General features: G+C 52.4%; 1 protein-coding gene across 1 annotated transcript; it reads right to left on the bottom strand.

Annotated features, from left to right (window-relative positions):
- Positions 1 to 627: 627 nt before the first annotated feature.
- Positions 628 to 23613, bottom strand: PYY (peptide YY). Its single transcript, XM_047845907.1, has 8 exons — positions 23550 to 23613; positions 9419 to 9509; positions 6725 to 6829; positions 2665 to 2771; positions 1807 to 1935; positions 1276 to 1463; positions 1038 to 1118; positions 628 to 876 (listed from the first exon to the last, which is right to left on the bottom strand). Exons 6-8 carry the CDS (start codon positions 1461 to 1463, stop codon positions 852 to 854), a joined length of 294 nt encoding a protein of 97 aa, XP_047701863.1. The 5' UTR covers positions 1807 to 1935; positions 2665 to 2771; positions 6725 to 6829; positions 9419 to 9509; positions 23550 to 23613; the 3' UTR covers positions 628 to 851.
- Positions 23614 to 24742: the final 1129 nt, after the last annotated feature.

Genomic DNA, 24742 nt, shown 5'->3' with positions numbered 1-24742 from the left:
CAGCCTTCAGTGTCCAGTCTAGAGAAGGGCGGGGTGGGGGGCAGCGCTGGAGGGTGTCCCCATAGCCTTGTCACTAGGAAAGCACAGTTAGTGACTTAGCCATGGAGTGGGAATTCAGCAACGTGGGGGAGGGCACTGCTAAGGGAAGAGCACCCTCCACACTCCCACTGCCCCTCCTGCCCAGGGAATGGGAGATGTGAGAAATGACCCCTCCCCCTGGCACACATACACCCACCTCAACCCCTCCCCCTGCCCCATGACTTCCTCCACAGTCCCATCTTGGATCCCGTCTCTGCTCCCAGCCGCTCTCCTAGGCTGCCTCGCCGGCTCCCTTCCACCCCAGCCCCCCATCCTGTCCCAGCTCTCCTTCCGGCTCCTCCCTGCCCCTTGTCAGGAACTTTCAACCTGCCCCACTTCCAACCCAACAGGAGAGTGCCACCGAGGCCCCTTGCTTGGGCCACAGTGTCTTCTCTTAGCTCAGAGCCCAGGGGAGCTCCCAGCCCTGTCCTGGGAAGTCTTTTGTCTGGGGCGCCCAGTCTTCTCCAATCCTTCCACCCTCCCCTCCCCCCCCCACCCCGGATGCCACCTCCACGAAGGAGAAGGGAAAGGAAATACGCACACATTCCGTTTCAGTGAAATTTGCTCTTTATTTGGGGACCAGGGAAAGACCACACACAGCCCTCCAGCCCAGGGGCCGGGGGCACGGAGAAATGGGATGAAGACCCCATCCAGCATCCCCACCCCCTCCCAGGCACAGTAGGCAGCGAGAGGAACCCAGGTTCCGGGGTCAGGAGCACACATGCAAACGAGGTCGGTGCAGTCGGCGTGTCTCCCAGGAGGCCTTGGGGTCGTCACCACACGTACGCGCCTTCTGGCCTGTAGGACGAAAAGGAAAGGAATCGCCCAGAGCCGGCCTCGGATCCAGGCGTGAGAACGCCAGGTGGTGGGGCCAGGGTGGGGGCTCCGTGGGGCCGCACATCCCAGACCGAGCACTAGGGGACAAGACGGATGGCCGGGGGGGTGGGGGGGGCTTTTACCGTGACTTGACCTGGCGGTCCTCGCCGTCGGGGAAGAGCAGTTTCGAGAGGACCGCTTCCGGGCTGTCGCGTTTCCCGTACCTGGGGGCGGGGTCGGAGGGGGCGGGGTCAGGCGCGGACACGCCCCCGGGCGGAGGGGGAGGCGGAGGCGGAGGCGGGGGGGGCGGGGGCGGGGGGGGGGGCGGGGGGGGGGCGGGAGCCCCAGGGACCCGGCTCCGAGGCCGGCGCACGCGCTCACCGCTGCCGAGTGACCAGGTTGAGGTAGTGGCGCAGCGACGCGTAGTAGCGGCTCAGCTCCTCCGGCGACGCGTCTTCGCCGGGAGCCTCGGGTTTGGCGGGGTAGGCGTGGACCAGCGCCCCCAGGCAGGCGAGCAGGGCCAGCAGCACTGTGGCCACGGCGGGCCACGGCCGGCGCACGGTCACCATCTGGAGAGGGGGCAGTGGGTCGTGGGCCATCCCCCGCCTCGACACCCGACGGCGGGAGGCGGCCTGCCGTCGGGGCCCACGTTTCCCGGCCTGTGCAGGACCGCCAACGGACCGAGGCTCAGCTGCTGGCTCGCCGTGTGTTCTGCGGCACTGCCCCGTCTGTGCCTCAGTTTCCCTGTCAGGGAGGCATAAGCCCTGCCGGCCTCCCCAACCCCCGCCCGTGCTAGAGATAAAGGGCTATGCTGGCCACTCAGCCCCAGTTTCCACCATCCCAGCCTCAGTTTCCCCACAAAATAGCCCGGGTTCCCCGGCAACAGGCCATTCCTGGTCCCGGGCCACTCACGGCGACAGTTCTGGAAGCGGAGATGAGCAGGTGGAAGGCGAGAGGAGTCCCAAGGGCTGGACTGCTGCAGGTCGGGCTGTGGCCTCCTCCTCTGCTCAGCGCTTTCCCTGCGGGGCTTATATCCCCGGCCTGGGAAGGGAGGGGGAGTCCGAGGAGGGGGGGAGCTCGAGGCGTGGGGAGGGCCCTTCCTCCTCCTTGCCTCCACCCCTGCCAGACCGCTGAGCTTCCACCCAGACAGTGCGTGATGTCTCCACCTTGTAGGAGATGAGGGGGCAGCCACCAGGCTCAAACTCAGACTCTGGACAGAGCCTGAGCCCCATCTTCACCCCACAGCCCCCCAACAGCAGGTGTAGCCTCCTGAGGAGGTGAAGCGTTTGTATCTAGACTCCTGGGGCAGCCCCTAAGGCCAGGGATGAGATTGTATCTTCCCTAGCCTGCCCATGGGTGGGAATAAGGGACACAGACCGGACCCTTGACCTCCAGCCAGTGGGACCTGTGACCATTCCGTGGAAAAGGCAACCTCGCTCAGCAACACCTTGGAGAGGGGCTGAGGAGTGGCAGGATCTGTGGGGAAAGCCTCTTTCTACTGGAGGTGGGGTAGGAGCCATGACCATGACTCTTGACCTTTATGATCCTGGAGGAGAGGCCTCTCTGGACACCCCACCATGTCCCTTCTCTGTGAAAGAGTTGGGAAGAGTTGAGAGGAGGCAGAGGCCAGTCCTCCCCCAGGAGCTGAGTCTGACACCTGCACATCCAGCCTGACACACACAGACACCCCCCCCCCCCCCACCGGCCCGAGCAGGCCTGGCACAGAGATCCTCTCCAAAGCAGTTCACCCCTTCCCCATCCAGGTGTTACCCAGGCTCTGCTGTCTTCTCAGGTTGAGTGATGCCCATGCACGTGCCACTCTCCCCAGCCCGTTGCCGTCTCCACCGGGGTCTGAGGCCGAGATCCTCACCCAGGGCCTTTGAAAGAAAGAGGAAGGGCCCACTGTTTATCAGGCACCTACTGTGCACTGGGCAGAACAGGATTTCAGCGCGACGACACAAGGAGCTGAGTTTATCCCCGTTTTTACAGATGAGGAAACTGAAGCTCTGAGAGAGGAGGGAACCCAGGACGCAAACAAGAGGAAAGGGCTGGGGCAGGGCCCTCTCGGCCGAGGGACGGAAAGGCTCACTACCTGGAATGATCAACCACAGGGCTCAGAAGGTGGGCATGGGGGGAGGGGAGGGGAGGCTAATTTGGGGGCCTGCTCCCTTTTCGGAGAGGCCAGCCGCATCGGACCTACCTGCCCCCATTGGAAAAAGGGGGTTGCTGGGGAGTCTCTCCATAAAGCCCTTTCCAGGTCTCCCCTCCCCCATCTGGCCAGAGCCCCCAGTGCTTCCCTCTGTCCCATCGGCCCCTGAGGGCAGGAGGGGCCATCTTGGTTGTGGGCCAGCCCCTCCGCCCTCTAGGACAGATGGCCGTGGGTGTTATTTTTAGAGCTCTCTCAAGGTGGAGAGTCTAAGGCTCCCTCAATCATCTTTTTACAGGTTCAATCACCTGCACTCTCCGGAAATGGCTCCTTATCAACTAGTCAGGCCCCATGGGCCCCCGCACACCCTAAGAAAGGCCAGGGCAGCACGCTGAGTGTGGAGGCGGAAGAGGACATGGACCCTATACTCAGAGGGAGGAGAAAAATCATTCACCCCAAGGGCAGGTCTTGGCCCTGTTCTCCAGGAACCCCAGTCTCAGAGGAGAATCATAGCCATACCCTTGGGGATCCCCAGTCCGAGGGGAGGGGAGCAGCAGTATCACTGGGGAGCCCCAAACCAGGGGAGGAGGCACTCCATGATCCACATAGAGCCCCAGTCTGGAGAGTTCCCAGGACACAGGGACAGGGAGGAAAACAGAGGGATAAGCCTGGGTCCAGTTGGGGGAGCGGACAGCAAAAATAAAAGAACACTCTTCCAGATGGCCATGGAAAGAAAGAGGCAGGTGCTCACCCTTGGGATGGAAAGGACAGCCAGGGGGGCTGGTTACGGCAGCTGTAACCCAGGGGTCAGAGCCTGGACAAGACCCTACGGGCTAAAGGGGACAAGGATATCTGAGAGTATGGGGGTTGGGGACACAGCGGCACCAGCTGGGGTGGTGACAGGGGGTTTCAAGTGTACTGATCCCAGGCAGAGAGAGAGGATAGGGATTGTGAAATGCCCAAAGGGAAATGGTGGCCTTCCTGGAACCTTCTCATGCCTTCAGGAATATGGAGTCTGAGAATAGGTGGGAGCGGAGGAGAAACAGAGGAGCCAGAAGGCACTGGGGAAGGCCCGGATTCAGGGTACCACCCCTAAAGAAGTCGCTTCCCTCTTTACGTTTAGAGTGAAAGAGAGAGGGTCCCGAGAAGGTCCCTCAGGGCGGACCGGGAGCCAGCCTCCCACACCACACAAACCTCCCTCCGTCTCGCCCCGCCCTCTGATTCCACTTCCCAATTACAGGGCAAGCCGATTGGTTCATTAATCACCACCTCCTCATTGAAGAGTTTATTAACTTGTTCATTAGTGGGGAGGATGTCTCAGCCCTCGATCAATAGGCTCAGTTACCCCCCCACCCACCCACACACCCGCCACCATCATTGACCCATGACTCAGTTGCTATTAGACATGTCTGGGAGGTGGGGGGACTGATATTCATAAAAGGAGAAACTACAAAATAATGGTCATTGTAGACGTGTGGCCAGCATCTGCCTCCAACCTGTCCTCAAAGGGTAGCGGGGGCAGAATCACTGGGGTTGCCTTGATCCCCGTTCCCAGAATACCTAGCAAGGCCACTCCAGGGATCAGGGAGGCCAGGAACTTGGACCCCAGCTGAGCAGTCCCCTTACCCAGTGGGCTCAAGGGTCACTCATCAAGATAAGATGACCCGTGCCATGCATCCCCAGAGGCTTAGCATTCTGTACCCCACCGCACCACGCACCCACCGTCCCCCACTTTCCCCCACACAAAGGCTCTCTGTGATATACCACGTCCTGGGCAGTGCTAGACCACTGCCTTCCACCCTCAGCAAGACCTCAGGCCCAAGGTCCTAGGGACAGCAAGTTGCCATGCAGTAAGAGAGAGTCAATCCTCATTCAACAAGCCCTTATTAAGCCCCTCCTCAGTGGCAGGCCCCATGATGAGCACAGAGGACAGAGCAGTGAACCAAAAGGCAAAACCCTTGCCCTAATGGAACTTACTTACATTCTAGAGGCGGGAAATACAAAATCAGTAAATAAACAAGAAAGCGTGGAGCATGTCTGATTATGAGAGGTGCGGTAGGCAGAAGTCAGGGTAAGGGGGATAAAGAGTCCTGGGGTGTACAGGGCTTACTTTATGTTGGGGGGTTAGGGAAGGCCTCACCTGTAAGATGGCATTTGAAGGAATGCCTACCTTCTTTCTACCTTGGGAAGAATGTTGCAGGTGGGGGAAAGAGCAAGTGCAAAGGCCCTGAGGTAGGAGTGCTCTTGGCAGTTTGAGGAGGGCAAGGAGGCCCATGTGGCTGGAGTGCAGTGAGCAGCGGGGCTGTTAGAAGGAGAGATCAGGGACGCAGGAGGGGCCTGGATTAGTAGGACCTTGTTGCCTGCTATGAGGACTCTGGCTTTTGCTCAGAATGACATGAGAGCTTCAGTCCAAGGAGTGACATGGTGCGACTTAGGTGCCTTTTTTTTTTTTTTTAAGATTTTATTTTACCTTTTGAGTGATCTCTGCACCCAATGTGGGGCTCCGACCCACAACCCTGAGACCAAGAGTCACACACTCCACCCACTGAGCCAGCCAGGCACCCCCTGACTTGGGTTTTGAAGGAAGCATCCTGGCTGCTGTATTGGGAATAGACTGGAGGGCAAGGTCAGAAGCAGGAAGGCCCTGGGGCTCCTGGGTGGCTCAGTTGGTTAAGCGTCTGAGTCTTGGTTTGGGCTCAGGTCATGATCTCGAGGTTCGTGAATTTGAGCCCCACATCGGGCTCTGCGCTGACAGTGCAGAACCTGCTTGGAATTCTCTCTTCCCCTCTCTCTCTCTGTCCCTCCTCTGCTTGCTCTCTCTCTCAAAATAAATAAATAAACTTTGAAAAGGGGCGGGGGCGCATTGCCTGGGTAGCTCAGTCGGTTAAGCATCTAACTTCGGCTCAGGTCATGATCTCACGGATTGGGAGTTCAAGCCCACGTCAGGCTCTGTGCTGACCGCTCAGAGCCTGGAGCCTGCTTCGGATTCTGTGTCTCCCTCTCTCTCTGTCCCTCCCCCGCTCGCACTCTGTCTCTCAAAAAAATAAATAAATAAATAAAACATTTTAAAGAAGAAGAAGAAAGAAAAGAAGAGGGAGGAGGAGGAGGAGGAGGGGGGGGGAGGAGGAGAGAAAACAGGGAAGCCAGTCAAGAACCTGCTGCAATAATCCAGCTATGACTCGATGGTGTCACGGATGCACACACACACACACACACACACACACACACTCCCCATAGGTGTACATTCCCCATGACTTGCAATTATGTCCGGACAGTGCTGACAACCTTTCATCTAGCCAAGAAAGTCCCCTGGAGGAGACAGCAGAAAATCAATGGGTGCCAACAGTAGCTAGGCAGTGGACCTGTCTGCTCTCTGATTTTTAAGGCTCCTCATTTATTAGTCCATGTGAAACTCTCCGTGTCACCTCGATGACTAGCCGTAGCCCAGGAAAACATTGGCTACCATGATGGTGCTTATCGAAATGCAAGCTTGTTCGTTTTGTCACGAGTGTAAATGTCCTGTTGCCTAAAAACACTCTGGCTCTTGGCCAGAGTCAAGGCGTGAAGCTGTCACACCTTGGATTCTGGTTATATCTACGGGGTGGGTTGGGGAGGTAGTAATGGCAAGAAAGAAAGGATTTTCACTTCTTACGACAGGAGTGTTCCTAGGAGACCTTCCCTTACCCAGAGTTGTGGGTCCCTTCTATAAAACGCAGCGACAGATGCCTGTGGCATGGTGGATTCCCAAGACCCAGGCTTCTCTCTGGAACAGGTATCAGCAAAGTCTCTCTGTAAAGGATCAAACAGTAAATATTTTAGTCTCTGTTCAGCGGTTCAACTTGGCTACTGTAGCACAAAGGCAGCCATAAAACTATGCAAAAGAAACGAGCGGGCGTGGCTGTGCTCCAATGACACTTTATGTGTGGATATTAAAGATTGAATTTCGGGGCGCCTGGGTGGCGCAATCGGTTAAGCGTCCGACTTCAGCCAGGTCACGATCTCGCGGTCCGTGAGTTCGAGCCCCGCGTCAGGCTCTGGGCTGATGGCTCGGAGCCTGGAGCCTGTTTCCGATCCTGTGTCTCCCTCTCTCTCTGCCCCTCCCCCGTTCATGCTCTGTCTCTCTCTGTCCCAAAAATAAATAAACGTTGAAAAAAAAAAATTTAAAAAAAAAAAAAAAAAAAAGATTGAATTTCACGTCATTTTCACGTCATGAAATATTCTTCGATTGTTTTTTCCAACCGTCTAAAATGTAAAAGCATCCATTGTGAGACCATTTGTACTCAGGACGTAACCGAAACAGACCCGCGGGACCACAGTTTGCCGACCCCGTGGTCTCAAAAAGCGGGTACTTCAGTTGCCCCCACCCCGGGGTTGAGTTGCTTGTTTACCAAGACTCAGCTGGATCTCGAGCCTCTTTCAGCCAGGTATACTTGTCACTGTAATCCTATAATCACATAATCCTATTACCGTGTAATTCAATTAAATATTACACAAACTAATGAAATGTGATGCGCTCACTTGAAAGAGTCACTTCCTTGAAAACTAAGTTGGGGGCTTTGAAAAGGCTGAACGGAGAATTGCCGAAATGTTGAATTAGGCTCCGGCCCCTGCCCAGAAGGCCTGTGCACACCCCCCCCCCCCCCCACCGCATAAATGCTCCTGTTCCTGGGGATGAGCCCCCGGCCTGAGTCCGGAACGTCTCGGGGACCTACAGTCACAGGAGGCCCGTGCTGCTGGCACAGAAACTCGTGTCCTGAAAGTGACGTGATTCTGGGAAGAAGCAATTCTAACCCAGGCCGTTTGAGACTTTGTATCTGTGTCTCTGGATGTCTCACGTGGTGCCACCCAGGAAATGGCTGTTGAATCAGTGAACGAGTGGGAATATTAAGTTAAAATATTGGTGCAGCTGCCTGAACAGAGACCAAATAATGGGAGCTTAAATACCATGGAGGTTTATTTCCCTCTCATAAAAGGGTCTGAGCTGGTGGATGGTCCAGAGGTAGGGCTCTGGTCCTGGCTCTGACCCACAAGGAGCCCAGGCACCTTTTGTCTTGTTACCCTAAGATTGTTGCATTCATCTGTATGCTGGGAGAATGCTCATTCTCCGCATCCCCCCCCCCGCCCATCCACACTCCAGCTCATGGGAATGAGAAGAGGAAGTAGAGAGCGAGGATTTTCCTTTTAAAAAGACAATGGTGGGGGCACCTGGGTGGCTCAGTTCGTTGAGGGGCCGACTCTTGAATTCAGCTCAGGTCATGATCCCAGGGTCATGGGATCGAGCCTAGCATGGGGTTCCGCACAGACAGCATGGAGCCTTCTTGGGATTCTCTCTCTCCCTCTGCCTTTCTACCCCTGCTCTCTCTCTCTCCCTCTCTCTCTCTCTCATAATTAATTAAGCGAGGAAGCTGCACATGTTACTTCGGCTCCTACGCCAGTGGCCAGAATTTGGTCACGTGGTCCTTCTTCACCAGGAAGGAGGCCAGGATATGAGGTCCTCACCATGAGGATATCATCTTTCCCCCCTCACCCCCCGGTTTTAACCCCCCTCTGTGGTGTTCTCCAACCTCCACAGCCAATGCTCTGATTCTCCTGACACCAGGTGGGTGCTGGACAAGTTGACTCAATTCTGATGCGAACTACGTCAGGTTGGCAGGGTTCCCACAGCTGACGGGTCCAGTCTCACAGAACTGCCCCCTACTTCAGACGCCACCGAAAGTCCTGAGCCTCCTGGACTGCTTTTTTTTTTTTTTTTTTTGTAATGTTTATTTCTTTCTGAGACAATGCAAGCGACAGAGTGCAAGCAGCGGAGGGAGACACAGAATCTGAAGCGGGCTCCAGTCTGAGCGGTCAGCCCAGAGCCCGACGCGGGGCTCAAACTCACGAACCGTGAGATCGTGACCTGAGCCGAAGTCGGACGCTTCACCGACTGAGCCACTCAGGCGCCCCGAGCCTCCTGGACTTCTGATTATAAATCTGGGACCCCCACGGCCCTCTCCTCAGGTTTGACAATTTGCTAGAACATCTCAAAGAACTCAGGCACCCACTTGATTGACATTTCCTGGTTTATTATAAAGGATGTTCTACAGGATACAAATGAGCGGCCAGACAAAGAGGGACGTAGGGGAAGGTGTGAAAGGGTCCTGAGTGCAGGAGCCACTGCCCTCTTTGGGGATGGGGGTGGGGCTGGAAGTTCCAGGCTTCCGGGCAAGGCTTGGTGTCTCTGTCGACCAGCCCCCACCCGAAGCTATCTAGAGGCCCACTCACCAAGAGGCACCTCATTAAAACAAAAGATACCCCTTTCGCTCGGGACGAAGACCAAATACATATTTCTTATTATGCCACAGCCCCCTGTGCTAAGAATCCCCAAATCTTTGTCACCTGCTCCCGTGCTGAGCGCCTGACCCATATGACCCTCTGTCCCAGACGTATCCATTTGGTTGTCTCCCGGTCACCTAGAACTCCATGTCACCTAGAGAGCAAAAATAATGATTCAGGGGCCCCCGGGGGGCTCAGTCGGTTAAGCGTCTGACTTCGGCGCAGGTCATGATCCCGTGGTTCACGGGTTCGAGCCCCGCATGGGGCTCTGAGCTGACAGCTTGGAGCCTGGAGCCTGCTTTGGATTCTCTCTCTCTCTCTCTCTCTCTCTGCCCGTCCCCAACCTGCTCTCTCTCTCTCTGTCTCTCCAATAAATAAATAAACATTGAAAACAAATAAATAAATAATGAATCAACACTTCTCAAGTGCTGCCATACATGAGCTCAGTCTCCACTGCAGACATAATTAGCCCCATTTGGGGGGAAGATGGAGTTGAAGCACAGAGAGGTCAAGTCGGTAGCTGGCCCCTGCCTTAGCCCCCAAATCTCCAGGGATCCCCATCGCTTCAGGCAGCGGCCCCGGAAACCACAAATGGCTTGAATGACTCTTCGGAAGTCTGGAGACAGAGCCGTGCAAATCAAAGAATGAGCAGCAGGTCTCGGAACCTGGGGGGGGGGGGGGGGGGCCACAGAGGAATTCTTCATAAAGGGTTTAACTTTATTCTGTGATATTCCCCTGGAATACGAAGAAGCCAGTTGAAATCACAGCTGATTGAGGGGGTGCCACCCCCCCCCCCGCTTAATGCTTGTAGAATACATTTTATACATCGGTATAAAGGGCGACATGCAGGATATGCTGGGTTTTGGCTTACGTTTGTCGTTCAACAATATGTCGCAGACCTCCTTCTGTGCCAATAAATATACACCCAACCCTCCCCGCAGCCCCCCCATCCTCCTCACCTGCCCGATTGTCTTCCACAGCACTTACCACACTATATACTTTCTATCACACTATATAATAACTTATTTATTATGTTTATCGTCTGCCTACTTGCAACAGGCTGAATGTCTGTGACTCTTCAAGATTCGTATGGGGACAGGCGCCTGGGCGAGGTCATGATCCGAGACTCACGAGATCCGTGAGTTCGAGCACCGCGGCGGGCTCTGTGCTGACAGCTCGGAGCCTGGAGCCTGCTTCGGATTCGGTGTCTCCCTCTCTCTCCGCCCCTCCCCTGCTCGCATGCTGTATCTCTCTCTCTCTCTCTTTCTCAGAAATAAAGAAACTTAAAAATAAATAAATGACATTTTTTAAAAAAGAGAAACAAATATTCGTATGTTGAAATCCTAACCCCCAAGGTGATGCTCTTAGGACGTGGGGCCTTTTGTGGGGGATTAGGTTATGAGGACTCATGAAGGAGACACCAGAGAGGTCCCTCAGCCCTTCCGCCACATGAGTAACATAACAAGAACAGTCTTCATGAACCAGGAGGGGGTTCTCATCAGACCCTGCGCCTATCAGTGTCTTAATCTTGAATTTCCCAGGGACGCCTGGGTGGCTCAGTCAGTTAAGCCAAATTGAGGAAGCCTGGACACGAGACAGCCGGGAATCCAGAACGTGCACTGCGGTGACGAGAGAGATCGCCCGCAGAAACGCTCTGGTTCTGCCTCGAGGGGCAAAAGGGGGGGGTCTAACACTCAGAGTAGCGCAGCCCCTGGTTTTCTCTTCTGCCTCTCTCCTGCCCCAGCCCTCCCCCCCCACCCCTCGCGACAGTTCCATGGCAGTGGCAGTGGTGACAGTGAGCCCACTGACACCTTAACCTCTGAGGGAGGAAGACTTCTCCCTCTGATCAAAGAGCTACGGTCCCAAGGGGATAGGGGTGAGCCTGAACCCGGGCACAGTCCCAGGAAGTGTGCAGCAGAGACGTTGACTCAAGCACCCCCCCCCCCGCCCCCGTTTTCTCCCTGGAGAACGAAGAAGGGAAGTCCCGGGAAGTGAGAAGCACAAAAGAAATCACACACAGGGCCGAGCAACCTGGCCAAGTTGTTCACAAGCTGAGCTCACCCCCTCAGCTGTACTCCATGGGTCGGGCCCTGAGCAGTAAACCTACGGTTCTTCCAGAAGGCAGGGAGAAACTGTGCTACCAAAAAAAAACAAAAAAAAACCAAAAAAAAGTTTGAAGAAATAATGGCTGAAAACTTCACTTCCCAGATTTGGCAAAAGACCTAAATTTACAGATCCAAGAACCTCGGCAAACCCAAACAGGACAAATTAAGGTCACACTCACACCCCTGAAAGCCAAAGCCAAAAAACTCTTGGAAGCGGCCAAGGAAAAAAAGTTGTTCATCAGGAAACAACTATGCAAACGACCTCGGATGTTTCACCGGAAACTGTGAGACCAGAAGGAAGTGGAATAACATTCTTCCAGTGCCGAGAGAAGCTGTCAACCCAGAATTCCACATCCAGTGAAAATATCTTCCATAATGAAAGTGAGGTTAGGAAAACCTCAGCGAGGGGCGCCTGGCTGGCTCCGTCAGCGGAGTCTGCAACTCTTGATCTTGGGGTTGTGAGTTCGAGCCCCACGTTGGGTGCGGAGGTTACTTAAAAATAAAATCTTTAAGGGGCGCCTGGGTGGCTCAGTCGGTTGAGCTTCCGACTTCGGCTCAGGTCAAGATCTCGCAGTCCGTGGGTTCAAGCCCCACGTCGGGCTCTGTGCTGACAGCTCGGAGCCTGGAGCCCGTTTCGGATTCTGTGTCTCCCTCTCTCTCTGCCCCGCCCCCTGCTTGCACTCTGTCTCTGTCTCTCTCTCTCAAAAATAAACATTAAAAAAATTTTAATTATAAAATAAAATAAAATATTTATAAAAAAAGAAATTTTCAGTGAAAAAAAGAGCTAAGAGCATTTGCGGCTGGCATATCTATGCTCAAAGAGTTGCTGAAGGAAACTCTTCAGACAGATGTCTAAAGACATGGGCATTTTCTCCTAAAGTTAAACTTTAGAACCTTTAGACCCTGTATGACCCAGAAATCCCACTGCAAGGCATTTATCCTAGAGAATACACGTGTCCACACAGAAACCTGTACACGAATGTTTACAGCAGCTCTATTCATAATTGCCCTAAGCTGGAAACAATCCGGATGTCCTTCAACGGGTGACTGAATGAACAAGTCACGTTACATTCGTATATTGGGATATTTACTACTTAGCAATTACGAGGAATGAATTGTTGAGATGCAGGATAAATTCGATTCATGCCAATGGCATTAGGCTGAGTGCACAGGCTGTCTCAAAAGGTCACATACCGTGTAATTCCAGTTATAGGACATTCTCAAAACTATGGTGATAACAGATCAGGGGCTCCTGGGTGGATCAATCAGTTAAGCCTCCGACTTCAGGTCAGGTCATGATTTCATGGTTCATGAGGTCGAGCCCTGCGTCAGGCTCTGTGCTGACAGCTTGGAGCCTGGAGCCTGCTTCGGATTCTCTGTCTCTGTCTCTGTCTCTGTCTCTGTCTCTCTCTCTCTCTGCCCTCCCCTGCTCACTTTCTCTCTCTCTCTCCCCCAAAAATAAATAAACATCAAAAAAAATGTTTAAGGGGCGCCTGGGTGGCTCAGTCGGTTAAGCGTCCAACTCAGTCTCGGCTCAGGTCATGATCTCCTGGTTCATGAGTTCGAGCCCCGCATCAGGCTCTGTGCTGACAGCTCAGAGCCTGGAGCCTGCTTCGGATTCTGTGCCTCCCTCTCTCTCTGCCCCTTCCCCGCTCATGCTCTGTCTCTATCTGTCTCTCAAAAATAAATAAATGTTTAAAAAAAATTTTTAAGTCAATTTTACCATACGTTAACTTTTTAACCACTTTCTTAAAGTTAATATCTCTAAAGAGCTCAACACAGTGCGTGGTAAATAGTAAGCTTTCAAAAAGCATTCAAATAAATTTCCTGTCTTTTCGAAGCCGAGGCACCTGCCCGTATAAGGAACACAGGAGAAATGCCGGCTGGGGCGACTTAAAGACCAGGAGAATATCCCGCTTCACTGGGATCTGTGCCTTCGTGAGGTCACCCCCTAGGTGGTGTCCCCAGATGATTTTGTGCGAGCAGAAGAGAAGCGGCATGAAGATTTATGATCATCAGGTGTAAACAGCTCCCAGGAGGAGGTGAAGTGGGAAGGCACAGACTGTGGGGAGAGGGTCCAGGTGCATTTAGAGAGTGTGGGGTCTTCTAGAAGCTCGGAGTTCAGCTCCAGAGCCAGGCAAATCCTGGTTCAGACTGTGCTCCTTCCGGTCCTACCTCCGTGGCCAAGCTGCCTCATCTCTGAGCCTCGGCTTTGTCATCTGTGAAAAGTAGATCGTAAAACTAGCCATAAAGTGTTATGATGATTTAAAATGGTGTCTGTAAGATGTTCGGCACCGTTGCCAGCTCGTTGTAAATGCCCGATAAAATGCTACGCTTTATGGCTATTATTTGCAATAAAGAGATTGGCAGGATACACCCTAAATGTGAACAGAGAGTTATGTTTTGTGGAGGGATTTTTTTTTTTAAGATTTTATTTTTCAGAAAGCTCTACACCCAATGTGGGGCTTGAACGCACAACCCCGAGATCCAAAGTCACATGTTCGTCCGACTGAGCCAGCTGGGGGCCCCTTATTAGGAATTTTTTTTTTTATCCTCAACATTTCATTACAAAAAAACTTCAAAGTGGGGCGCTTGAGTGGCTCAATCGGGTTGGGCGTCCGACTTCGGCTCAGGTCATGATCTCACGGTTTGTGAGTTCGGGCCCCGTGACGGGCCCTGGGCTGACAGCTCGGAGCCTGGAGCCCGCTTCGAATTCTGTGTCTCCCTCCGTCTGCCCCTCCCCTGCTTGCACTCTGTCTCTCGCGTTGTCTCAGGGATAAATAAACATTAAAAAAAAATTTTTTTTTTAAAGAACAAAAAACAAAAATAAAACAAAAAAAATTTCAAAGTTACGGCAAGTTGAAAAGACCGTTCAGGGAATGTTCTTAGTGAGATCCAGGATGCTTTTTCTTTCTTTTTGCTTATCCATAGTTTGTAATTTTCTACAACAGACATATATTGTCTGGATAGTGAAACATAAATACAAGGGAGGGGGAAAAGGAAAAAAAAACAAAAAAAAACAACGGTGAGGGAGAACAGGACCAAGGACAGAGTCCCATGGTTCAAAGTCACTCTCTCCCACCGACAGCCTCTGCTGGGCCATCAACTGTCTTTAGAAACGGCCCCACATCTAATTAGCAATTCTTTCAGCCATTGGGCCATTTCACCCATACATCACCCTCGTGTCCACGGATGTCAGGAGAGATTTTGGCCAAGCGCCTTGCTGAAGTCCAGACACAAGGAGTCTATAGCACCTCCCCCACCTCCGTCCAAGTAATTCCATTAATGAGGCAAATCAGATCAACCCAGAGTAATCTGTCCTTAGTGATTTCTGATCATGTCTTCCCCTCCACACACTTGCACACCAAGGGTGGTGGAAAAGGCACGGATTCTGGGGTCAGACCGGTCTGGGTTTGAATCTCGCTTGCATCTCAGCTGGGTGACTTTGGGAAAGTTGCTCGACCTCTCTGAACCTCGCTGCACAAAGGCAATAACAAAGCCCGTGTCACAGGCTTCTTTTGATACATAAAAAAATTGGATACACCCGTCTCCCTCCCCATCCAAACTGTGGTCTCAAGGCCAAGGCCTGGGCTTCCTATCTCTGCACCCCTCCCCCAGTGCCCAGCAGAGAGGGGGTCCCTCACCCCAGCCCCTGGTACCCAATACCCCCTCCACTCCTCTCTCTACATCTCTGCCCCCTGCGTCTCCCCCTCCCTCTCCAGAGCTCTCGCCAATTCCCTTTCCACACACCGTCCTCTCCTCCCTCACCCAGAACCTCTGGCATCTCCCTGTCTCCCCCTTACCTCCCTCGCCCAGCCCAGTGACAGGCTTCACCCCTACTCCATTCCACGTCCCCTGTGCAGCCCGTGGCCAGCTCCGTGGCCCTCGGTGGAGTGGTAAAGTGCTGTCGACTCATTTGCTCAATCACTTGTTAGCAGCTTCATTAGTTCTGAGGGCTCCGTGGAAAGCCATTAGTGTGACTCAGTCTGTGTCATCCATGAGGGGAGCGGGGAGGAGACAGCAGAGCCAGGGGAAAACAGAAAACAACGCACCATCTGCCCTCCTGGCGCCTCTCGGGGAGACCGAGGCCCAGGCCAGCTGCACAGAAACTAGGGTTCCGGGGGCCTCTCCTTGACACCCCCTTGCACCTTATGAGACGCAGGGGCTGCTGTCCCCAGCCGGGAGGACCCTGGCCTGAAGCCCGTTCTAGGCCAGCTGCCCCGGCAACAGGCACCACAGACCTGCCCAAACTTCGTATGAAGGGACATCTTTCTGGGGAAGAGCAACCACGGCTCCCATCAATATTTAAAGCCCCCCCACCCTCCCCGAGGTCACCCCCACTCCTGCTCTGTGGCTGGGCGCCCCCTCAAAAGCATAGCCCTCAACACCCTGCATTGAAAGGGCAGAGGTGTTTGCCCATCTGACGCCTGGATTGTGGGCACCTCGCCTACAGTGCCCTTGACTTCTTTCTCTCCATCGTGGCGTCCAGCCCAGTGCCAGGCTGGGAAGAGCCTCAGTAAATGTGTGTTGGACAAAGACATGAATGAGTCTCCATTTCATAGACAAAGATATGGGACACAAAGAGGTAAAGTGACTTGCCTTCCCTGACGTCACCCAATCTTAACCAGCTGGGCCTGATCAAGGACTTGATGAGGAGATCACCACATGCTCATATACACTACTCTATGTCTACAGTGTGAATGGTGCCCGAGATCCGATGCTCTTGTGCAGTGCACAACCTTTATGCTAGTACTTGGTGGGTTTGCTCTCAGGCAGGAGTCGGGCAAAAACAGAAGGTTTAGCCAAGGTTCTGGCCAAAGCAGGAGTACTAAGGGAACAGAACAGATTTGGGCATGTGGCAGAAACACGTGGACAGTCTTTCAAGCTAATGAGATGTCAGTAAGGCGTATGCCTGAGGCTGGGCCAAGCTAGATTCTGTGCTCCACTGGGCGTCTGGGCTCAACACCTAGGACCAGTCTGTTCAGTAGGCTTCCCTGGTCTGGGGGCAGCTGCTCATTTTGACCTAGATAAGACGGTTTGTCCCTCAGACAACCTTGGGCACAGGGTGAACTAAGAAGGAGAAGAATGGTAGTGGCACCGAGTGTGGCTTCCAGCATCGTGCTGAGGTCCTGAAAGCAGCTGGGAGTGGAAAACAGGGAGCCAAGGAGGGTTTAGGGGGCAGAGCTACAGCCCTGGGATGAAGGAGGCAGAGAGAGGGCGTGGTCACCTTGCAGGGGCTCTCCCAGGGAGGCCCCTCCCCAACTTAGCCCCCAGCTCTGGAGGCTGATCAGTGTAGCACAGACCCAGCCCTGCCAGGACACATACAGCCAGAGGCCACTGGCTTTTGGGACCCCACGGGTCTGGGTGCCTGGCCCCCAAGGAGACGAAGGTGAGACCTGATAGCGAGGGGTGGATTAATCCCAGGGGCCTGTCTGGAGGCGACACTGCTGGGTGTGAGGGTTGTTACTCCGCGAGGGGTGGGGGGTGTTCATACATCAGGGGAAGAGTCCTTCAGATGCCCATCTGCACCCACTGCCCACCCTCCCATGCAAACACGCACCCAGTTCTAGCCCTCGGGGACCTAGATGCTGCAGAGGGACACCCGCGTGCCGGTCCACCCACTCCACACCCTTCCCACCCCTCACCCCACACCCCACACCCTGCCGGCCGCTGGCTGACCTCCTCGACGGTCGCACGCACGCCCCACCCTCCCCGGGGGTCCTGCGCCGGCTGCCAGCCCGAGGCGAGCGGCAGGTGTTTGCACAGCTAAGTGGCGTCTGTGTACAGAGCCGGAAAGCTGCCGCGCAGCGCTTATCTCCCGCAAACACATTATCTCCCGCAACAACATCAGCGCGCCGTGCCGGAACCCCTCGCCCCGCCGCGCTCATCCGGCCAGCGCTGATAAGGACCGGAGGGAGCAGAGGGCACCCCCCACTTCCCGGCACCCCGCCGCCTCCGATCGGCCCGCGGATCCGGAAAGATGATGGGGTCACAGGAGGGCCCCGACCCGGGGAGGCTGGAGCCTCCCCAGAGCCCTGCGTCGCTGCTGCCCTGCTCCCACCCATCAGCCCTCGTCCCTCCTCTCCCAGGGCCTCGGCTACCAGCCCTGTCTGCCCTGAGCCACCTTCCCCTTGTGGCAGCGACGACACAGCCAGGGACCCATGTCTTGACCTGGATTCCCAATGGGTGGGAGCAGGAGACTCGTCAGGAATTACAGTAGTAGGAGGAGGTATGTAATTTGATCGAGGCTTAACTGGGCCGCAGGGCTGCCTGAGAAGCATTACACGCATCTGATTTCATTTTCCCAACAATTCAGGGAAGTAGGTACTGTATTATTCCCATTTTGCAGAGGTGGAAACTTACTTAGGTTCGAAACCTTAGCATATGGATTTGAACTGGCACCCTCTGAACCCAGAGCCTACCCTGGCCTCCTCTTCCTAAGAGACCAGCGAGTTAGTCCAGCCTCCGCGGTTAACCGAGTTTACCGAGGAAGACGCCGAGGCACATCAGGGGAGGCAGCTGGCATCTGGATGTCAGGCACACAGTCGGGGCGCTGAGGTCACTGAAATTGATCGCCTAAGTCTAGACTGGTGACCTGGCCAGATCGTTAAATCTCTATTTTGCTCTTAATTAAATCCAGTCTGGTTGCATGAGGCGGTGGTTCTGGGCATGACTTTGTTACTCTTCCAAACTTGTACGAAAGTGCTTATATGACTTTCATAGTGAAAAAGGAAAAAGCCCTCCTAAATACAAAACAAATAAAATAAATATTTTAAAAACTGTGTACGTGGGACTACGTTAATATGGAACACTTTTCTATCTAATAAAAAAACGAAGTGAAAAGGCCGGCTTTGAAATTAAGAGAATGTATTTACAACATATAAAACTAAAGAAGCATTAATTAAGATCTGGAATATATGAAGAGTACCTACAAATCAATAACAAAATGACCGAGACCCCCGTTTTAAAAAGCGAGCAAAGGTGGGGCACCTGGGTGGCTCAGTCAGTTGAGTGTCTGACTCTGGGTTTCCATTCAGGTTATGATCTGACGGTTTGAGGGATGGAGACCCGCATCGGGCTCTGGGCTGACAGTGCAGAGCCTGCTTAGGATTCTCTCTCTCTCTCTCTCTCTGCCCATCCTCTGCTCAGGTGCTTGCACGCTTTCTCTCTCTCTCTCTCTCTCTCTCTCTCTCAAAATAAATAAATAAACTTCAAAAAAAGTGAGCAAGGACAATAATCAAGTCACCAAAAAATGTGAAAAATATTGATTCTATTTCACTATTAATCAAAGGAATACATATTAAAAGAAAGAGATACTTTTTTTCCTATTAAAAAATTGGGGGCAAAGATTTTTTTTCAATGATAATACCCAGTGCTGCCCAGGCTATGACCAGCCCCTTTGCAAACACTGGAGATGAGACCTGCAGGAGAATTTTCAGAACGCTGGCTTAGGGTAATGGGTGTCTACCTTTTATCCAGGTTTCCATTTCTGTAAGGTAACAGTAGATATAGCCAGAGGTTAAGTACAAGGATACTCAGCACAGCGGTAATTAACAAAACACACACAAAAAGGGAAACACAAAATTCCCAAATGTCCAACAATGGGTAAACTATGACACATATGAAAGATGTACTATGTTAATGGAGCCATTAAAAGTCACAGTTTTGAAAATTGTTGAACGACATGGAAATATTTAGGACATATGCTTACAGGTGAAAAAATCTGAGTACAAAAAAAAAAAAATTGTAGCGGCACCTGGATGGCTCAGGCAGTTGAACATCCGACTCTTGCTTTTGGTTCAGGTCATGATCTCAGGGTCATGGGATCGAGCCCCTGGCCGGCTCCAAGCTGAACATGGAGACTGCTTGGGATTCTCTTCCTGTCTCCTTCTCTCCCTCTACCCCACTCACACACACACTCTCTCTCTCTCTCTGTCTCTCAAAATAAAACCTTTAAAAAATTGTATAGGGGTGCATGGCTGGCTCAGTCAGAAGAGCATCCGACTCTTGATCTTGGGGGTTGTGAGTTCCAGCCCCATGTTGTGTGTAGAGATTATTTAAATCAATTTTTTAAAAAATTAAAAAATAATAATATATACAGAAAGGCTCCAAGTCCCTCTCTCTCTCTTTCTCATATATATATACATATATATATGTATATATATATACACACACATACATATATATACATATATACATATGTGTATACATACACATATGTGTGTACACGTATATGTGTATATACATATATGTGTATATATACACGTATATGTGTATACACATATACACATACACATATACTTGTATGTACATATACACACATATGTGTATATACATATATACACAAACACATATACGTGCATATATACATATATGTATATATACATATATGTGGGTGTATATATATATATATCTATATCTATACATGGAAGGAAATCCCTCAGAGATATTCTATACATAAAAATGTCAAGGATAGTTGTCTCTTGGGATGGAACTACAGGTGATTTTTTCTTTATATTTTTACGGAATTTTTATAGTTTGCAATGGATATTACTTTTATAATCAGAAAAGTTGTAACTGAGAAAATTAAAAACAAAAGAAATAAGAACACAAAAAATGGATAATCCATCAAACATTGTTCTCTTTGTTTTCTCGGCAGGCCTAGCCCGGGCCAGGGAACCGTACTTTTGAAGTTTGCTCTGGGGGAAGAGACCCCACTTCCTCCTCCCAGGGCCCCAGACTTCCTGAAAGCTGCCCCAGGCTGGTCACCTCCCCGCCCCCCCTCCCCCCCCACAGGGACTTCTACCCTGGCCCACGGGTGTCTCACCCGAACCCCACCTGCTGCCATCCCCTTCTTTCCTGCCTGCATTCGTCCTGTCCCCCGGCTCCCTGTCCCCTGTCCCTCCATCTTGTCGGCCCAGGACTATAACTTAATGTCTTCCACTGACACCTTCCTACCCTAATCCCAAAGCCCGGCCCCCTCCCCCTCCCCCCTGCAGCCTCTAGCCAGGAATGAGACCGGAGGAAGGACCAGAGCCCAGAAGGGCTGTGGTCTCAGCAAGGAAAGCCGCCTGGGAGGAGCAGAGACTCAAGATTGGCCAGGATTGGGCAACACGGTGGGCCCTTGGCCCATAAAGGGAGGTGAGCGCCCAGGTCTTTTTCTCCTGAAGACATATGCCCAAGTGTCTGTCCCAGAGGGATGGCATTTGGGGTGTCTGAGGAGGAGGCTAGGTGCCCCCATTGCTCCCGTGGTTCTCCCCGGGTTTCTTGCAGTCCAAAGGGAAGAGTCATTTGAGGACTGTGGCCCCAGACAGGCCTAAAGTGGAATCTCAAGTCTATAGCCCACTGATTTTGCCTCTCTGAGCCTCAGTTTTCTCACCTGTAAATGGGAATAAGAATAATACCCTTGCAAGGTCATTGTAAGGAGCACAGAAAATGGAGCAGAAACACAGAGGAGGTGGCCATGAACCCGACCCACGGCTGTTACGCCTGCCCCAGCACTCGGAACCATGTGCCACTGTCAAGGGAGCCTGCGTGCCCCTGCCCCTCCATCCGGTGCCCCGCTCGCAGGTGGATGCACTGTCGTGCCCAGCCACCACAAACTGGCTTTCGAATCCCAGCTCCGCGTGTCTGCTGCAAGCTAGGCACACTGCTAAGCATTTTACATTTACTCCCCATGGCCATCCCATAAGGTCTGCGTTGTCAGCTCCGTGTTACTGATAAGGAAACTGAAGCTCAGAGAGGTTAAGCAACTTGCCCCAGGTCCCACAGCAGGTAAACGGACACCAGGGCGGAAGCTCAGGCCAGTCTGGCCCCAGGCCCAAGCTCTTTCCTCTGTCTCAGGCCGTCCTCCTGGAGCCAGACGCCCGCACATTCCTCGGGCCTCTGTGTCCACGCCTGTGGGGGTCAGCACAGATGTAGGTGACTGTGGTCCTGAAGCCATGTCTCTATTACCAATATGCCCAGACCGTGCAGAGCTCTCCCCGCCTCCACCCTTATTAATTGCACCAGGAGCCACCCCAGGAAATCAGGCCTCCCTCCCTGCAACCCCTGCTGCTCTGTGGCTTAATTACTTCTCCTCCTGGCTGTAATGAATGTCTCTGAGCCCCTGAGACAGGAAACTTCATCAGGAACAGCCGCCTCCATGATTCAGCCCTGCCTCCCCCAGCCCTGTCCCTTTGGACCCAGACAGCGGCTCAGCCTCTGCCCCATCTCGGACCTAGTCCCAGCTTCAGCTACAGAGGGCATCTGGGGGTGGGAGGCTCCTTCCGGCCTTCAGCCTCCCTGCCCCCCCCATGGAATGCAGGCCCTAAAACCAGACCACAAGGGGTCTGCCCCAGACTGGGGCGGGGGTCCAGATCCTCAGTCCCTCATCCAGCAATCTGCCCAGAGGCATTGGAGCAGACAGCTCAGAATGGCAGCTCCTCCTGGCTTTCTGCACACCCACACCCTCGGGGGGCAGCACAGAGAGATCATTCTTTCCTCTTATTCATTCACCCCACATTCCAGGAGCACCTATTCTGTGCCAGTCCCTGCCCCAGGCACCGGGAACACGACAGGGAGCAAGGCAGACAAGATGCGTGCCTTCTAGGAACTTATGGTCCAGCCAGAACAAAGCCCAAAACAAGGGAACAAGCAGATAAATAAAACTACTCTTGACTCTTGAACGACATGGGTTTGAACTATACGATCCGCTTACTTGCGGGCCTTTTCAATAAATACAGTACAGCATTGTAAATGTATTTTACATTTCTTCTTTATGATTTTCTTTTTTTAATAATTTTTCTTCTTTATGTATTTACATCTCTTCTTTATGATTTTCTTTTTTTAATATTTTTTTTTCATTTTTTAAAGTTGCTTTATTTTGAAAGAGAGGGAGAGAGAGGGAGAAAGAGAATGAGTGAGGGAAGGGCAGAGAGAGGAGAGAGAGAATCCCAAGCAGGCTCTGTGCTGTCCATGCAGAGCCCCTTGCGGGGCTCGATCCCATGAACAGTGAGATCATAACCTGAGGCAGAATCAGGTCTCAGACGTTTAACCAACTGAGCCACTCTGGCGTCCCAATAACATTTTCTTTTCTCCAGCTTACTTTATTGTAAGAACACAATATAGTGCGATTATAACACACAAAATATGTGTAATCGACTGTTTATGTTATCCATAAGGCTTCCGGTCAACAGTGGGCTATTAGTAGTTAAGTTTGGGGGAGTCAAAAATCATACATAGATTTTTGACTGTGCAGGGGGTTGACATCCCTAACACCCGCGTCGTTCCAGAGTCAGCTGTATTTTTTTTAAGTGACTTTTTAAAACATTTTTTTAAAGTTTATTTTGAGAGAGACAGAGACAGTGCAAGTGGGGGATGGGCAGAGAGAGAGAGGGAGGGAGAGAATCCCCAGCAGACTTCACGTTGTCAGCGCAGATCCCGACTTGGGGCTCCGACTCACAAACCATGAGATCGTGACCTGAGCTGAAACCAAGAGTCAGACCCGGAAGCAACTGAGCCACCCACATGTCCCAGGGGTCAACTGTATTTATAGGGAGGGGGGAAAAGTGGGAGCTGAGATGGAGTGATAGCTTGAGTAGCAGGGATGGGCAGAGAGAGAGATGCCACATTCACTTCCAGCCCATCCCGTTCAATCCCTACATCAGAAGTCCTCCAGCCGTCTTCCCTACATCCTTCGTACTTCAAGGCCAACCCGTGGTCTTACTGGGTTATCACCTCCAATCACCCAGGGCTTCGGCTACATACCCACCCTACCTATCACCTCAAACAACCAGAGGGAAAAGAGACGGTCCTCGGTGTGGGAGCCTGAGCCACCATGTCAGGAAAGAGGACAGCAGAATGAAGACAGTATTCCCTGCAGCCACCCAACATCCCCTTTCGGTCTCTCCACCCTCCCACTGGGGTCCCCAATCCCCCCACCCGCTGCCCATTACTGAAGTAATTTCCAGGCAGACTCAAGAGTTACACGTAAAAGTAAATTGAGCCATAGAAAATCAGGAAGAAAGAACAACCAGACCTCTCGAGGGAAGAGAGCTTTGTGAGTATAAAGAAAGCACGGGGCGAAATCACAGAGAAAGGTCACCAACCTTGCCCACAGAAGCGTTAAACGCATGTGTGTGTCATAAACACGTAACTGAAATTACGCACGAACCGCGTCTCTTTGCCAAGCTCACTTCTCACCCGTCCTAGATCCAGCCGGCAGAGAACTTTCCCTCACCTCGCCCCCACCCTTCACCTTACCCAGTGTGGATTGGCTGTTGCCCCTGAATGTTCCCGGCTCCCCCCCCCCCCGGCTGCTCCATGTTCTATCAAAGCACAGATGAAACTGTGTTGTGTGTTGGTTTCTATTTCGATCCTCGTGGTCCGTGGGCACCTGGACATCTTATTGATTTTATAATCTCCATGCCCAGCACACAGAAATACTTTACAGAGTAGAATTAAGTTTTTTACTGAATATCTGTTATATTTTCTCCTTCCCTAGGTTTTTTTTTTTTTTTTATGTAGCAAAAGACACATAACAGACAGAAAAATACACATAATGCAAAATTTACCACCTTAATTTTTGGAGGAAACGCCGGCCTGTTTCCATAGCAGCTACACCGCTTCACATTCCCGCCAACAGTGCACAAGGATTCCAATTTCTCCGCATCCTCACCGACACTTGTTATTTCCTGGTGTTTTTGTCAGTAGCCATCCTAACGTGTGTGAGGTGGCGCCTTGCTGTCGTTTTGATGTGCATTTCCCAACCAGTCGTTTTTATTTTTATTTATTTTTAAATATGAAATTTATTGTCAAATTGGTTTCCATACAACACCCAGTGCTCTTCCCAACAGGTGCCCTCCTCGATACCCATCACCCACCCCCCCCCCACCCCCCATCAACCCTCAGTTTGTTCTCAGTTTTTTTTTTTTTTCAACGTTTATTTATTTTTGGGACAGAGAGAGACAGAGCATGAACGGGGGAGGGGCAGAGAGAGAGGGAGACACAGAATCGGAAACAGGCTCCAGGCTCTGAGCCATCAGCCCAGAGCCCGATGCGGGGCTCGAACTCTCAGACCGCGAGATCCTGACCTGGCTGAAGTCGGACGCTTAACCGACTGCGCCACCCAGGCGCCCCTGTTCTCAGTTTTTAAGAGTCTCTTATGTTTTGGCTCCCTCCCTCTCTAACCTCTTTTTTTTTTCTTCCCCTCCCCCATGGTCTTCTGGTAAGTTTCTCAGGATCTACATAAGAATGAAAACGTATGGTATCCCTCTTTCTCTGTATGACTTACTTCACTTAG

This window comes from Prionailurus viverrinus, unplaced genomic scaffold (genome assembly GCF_022837055.1).
Source record: "Prionailurus viverrinus isolate Anna unplaced genomic scaffold, UM_Priviv_1.0 scaffold_35, whole genome shotgun sequence".
Classification (NCBI taxonomy): domain Eukaryota; kingdom Metazoa; phylum Chordata; class Mammalia; order Carnivora; family Felidae; genus Prionailurus; species Prionailurus viverrinus.
Note: the sequence above shows the minus strand (reverse complement) of the source record. Positions and strands in the feature narration are given on the sequence as shown.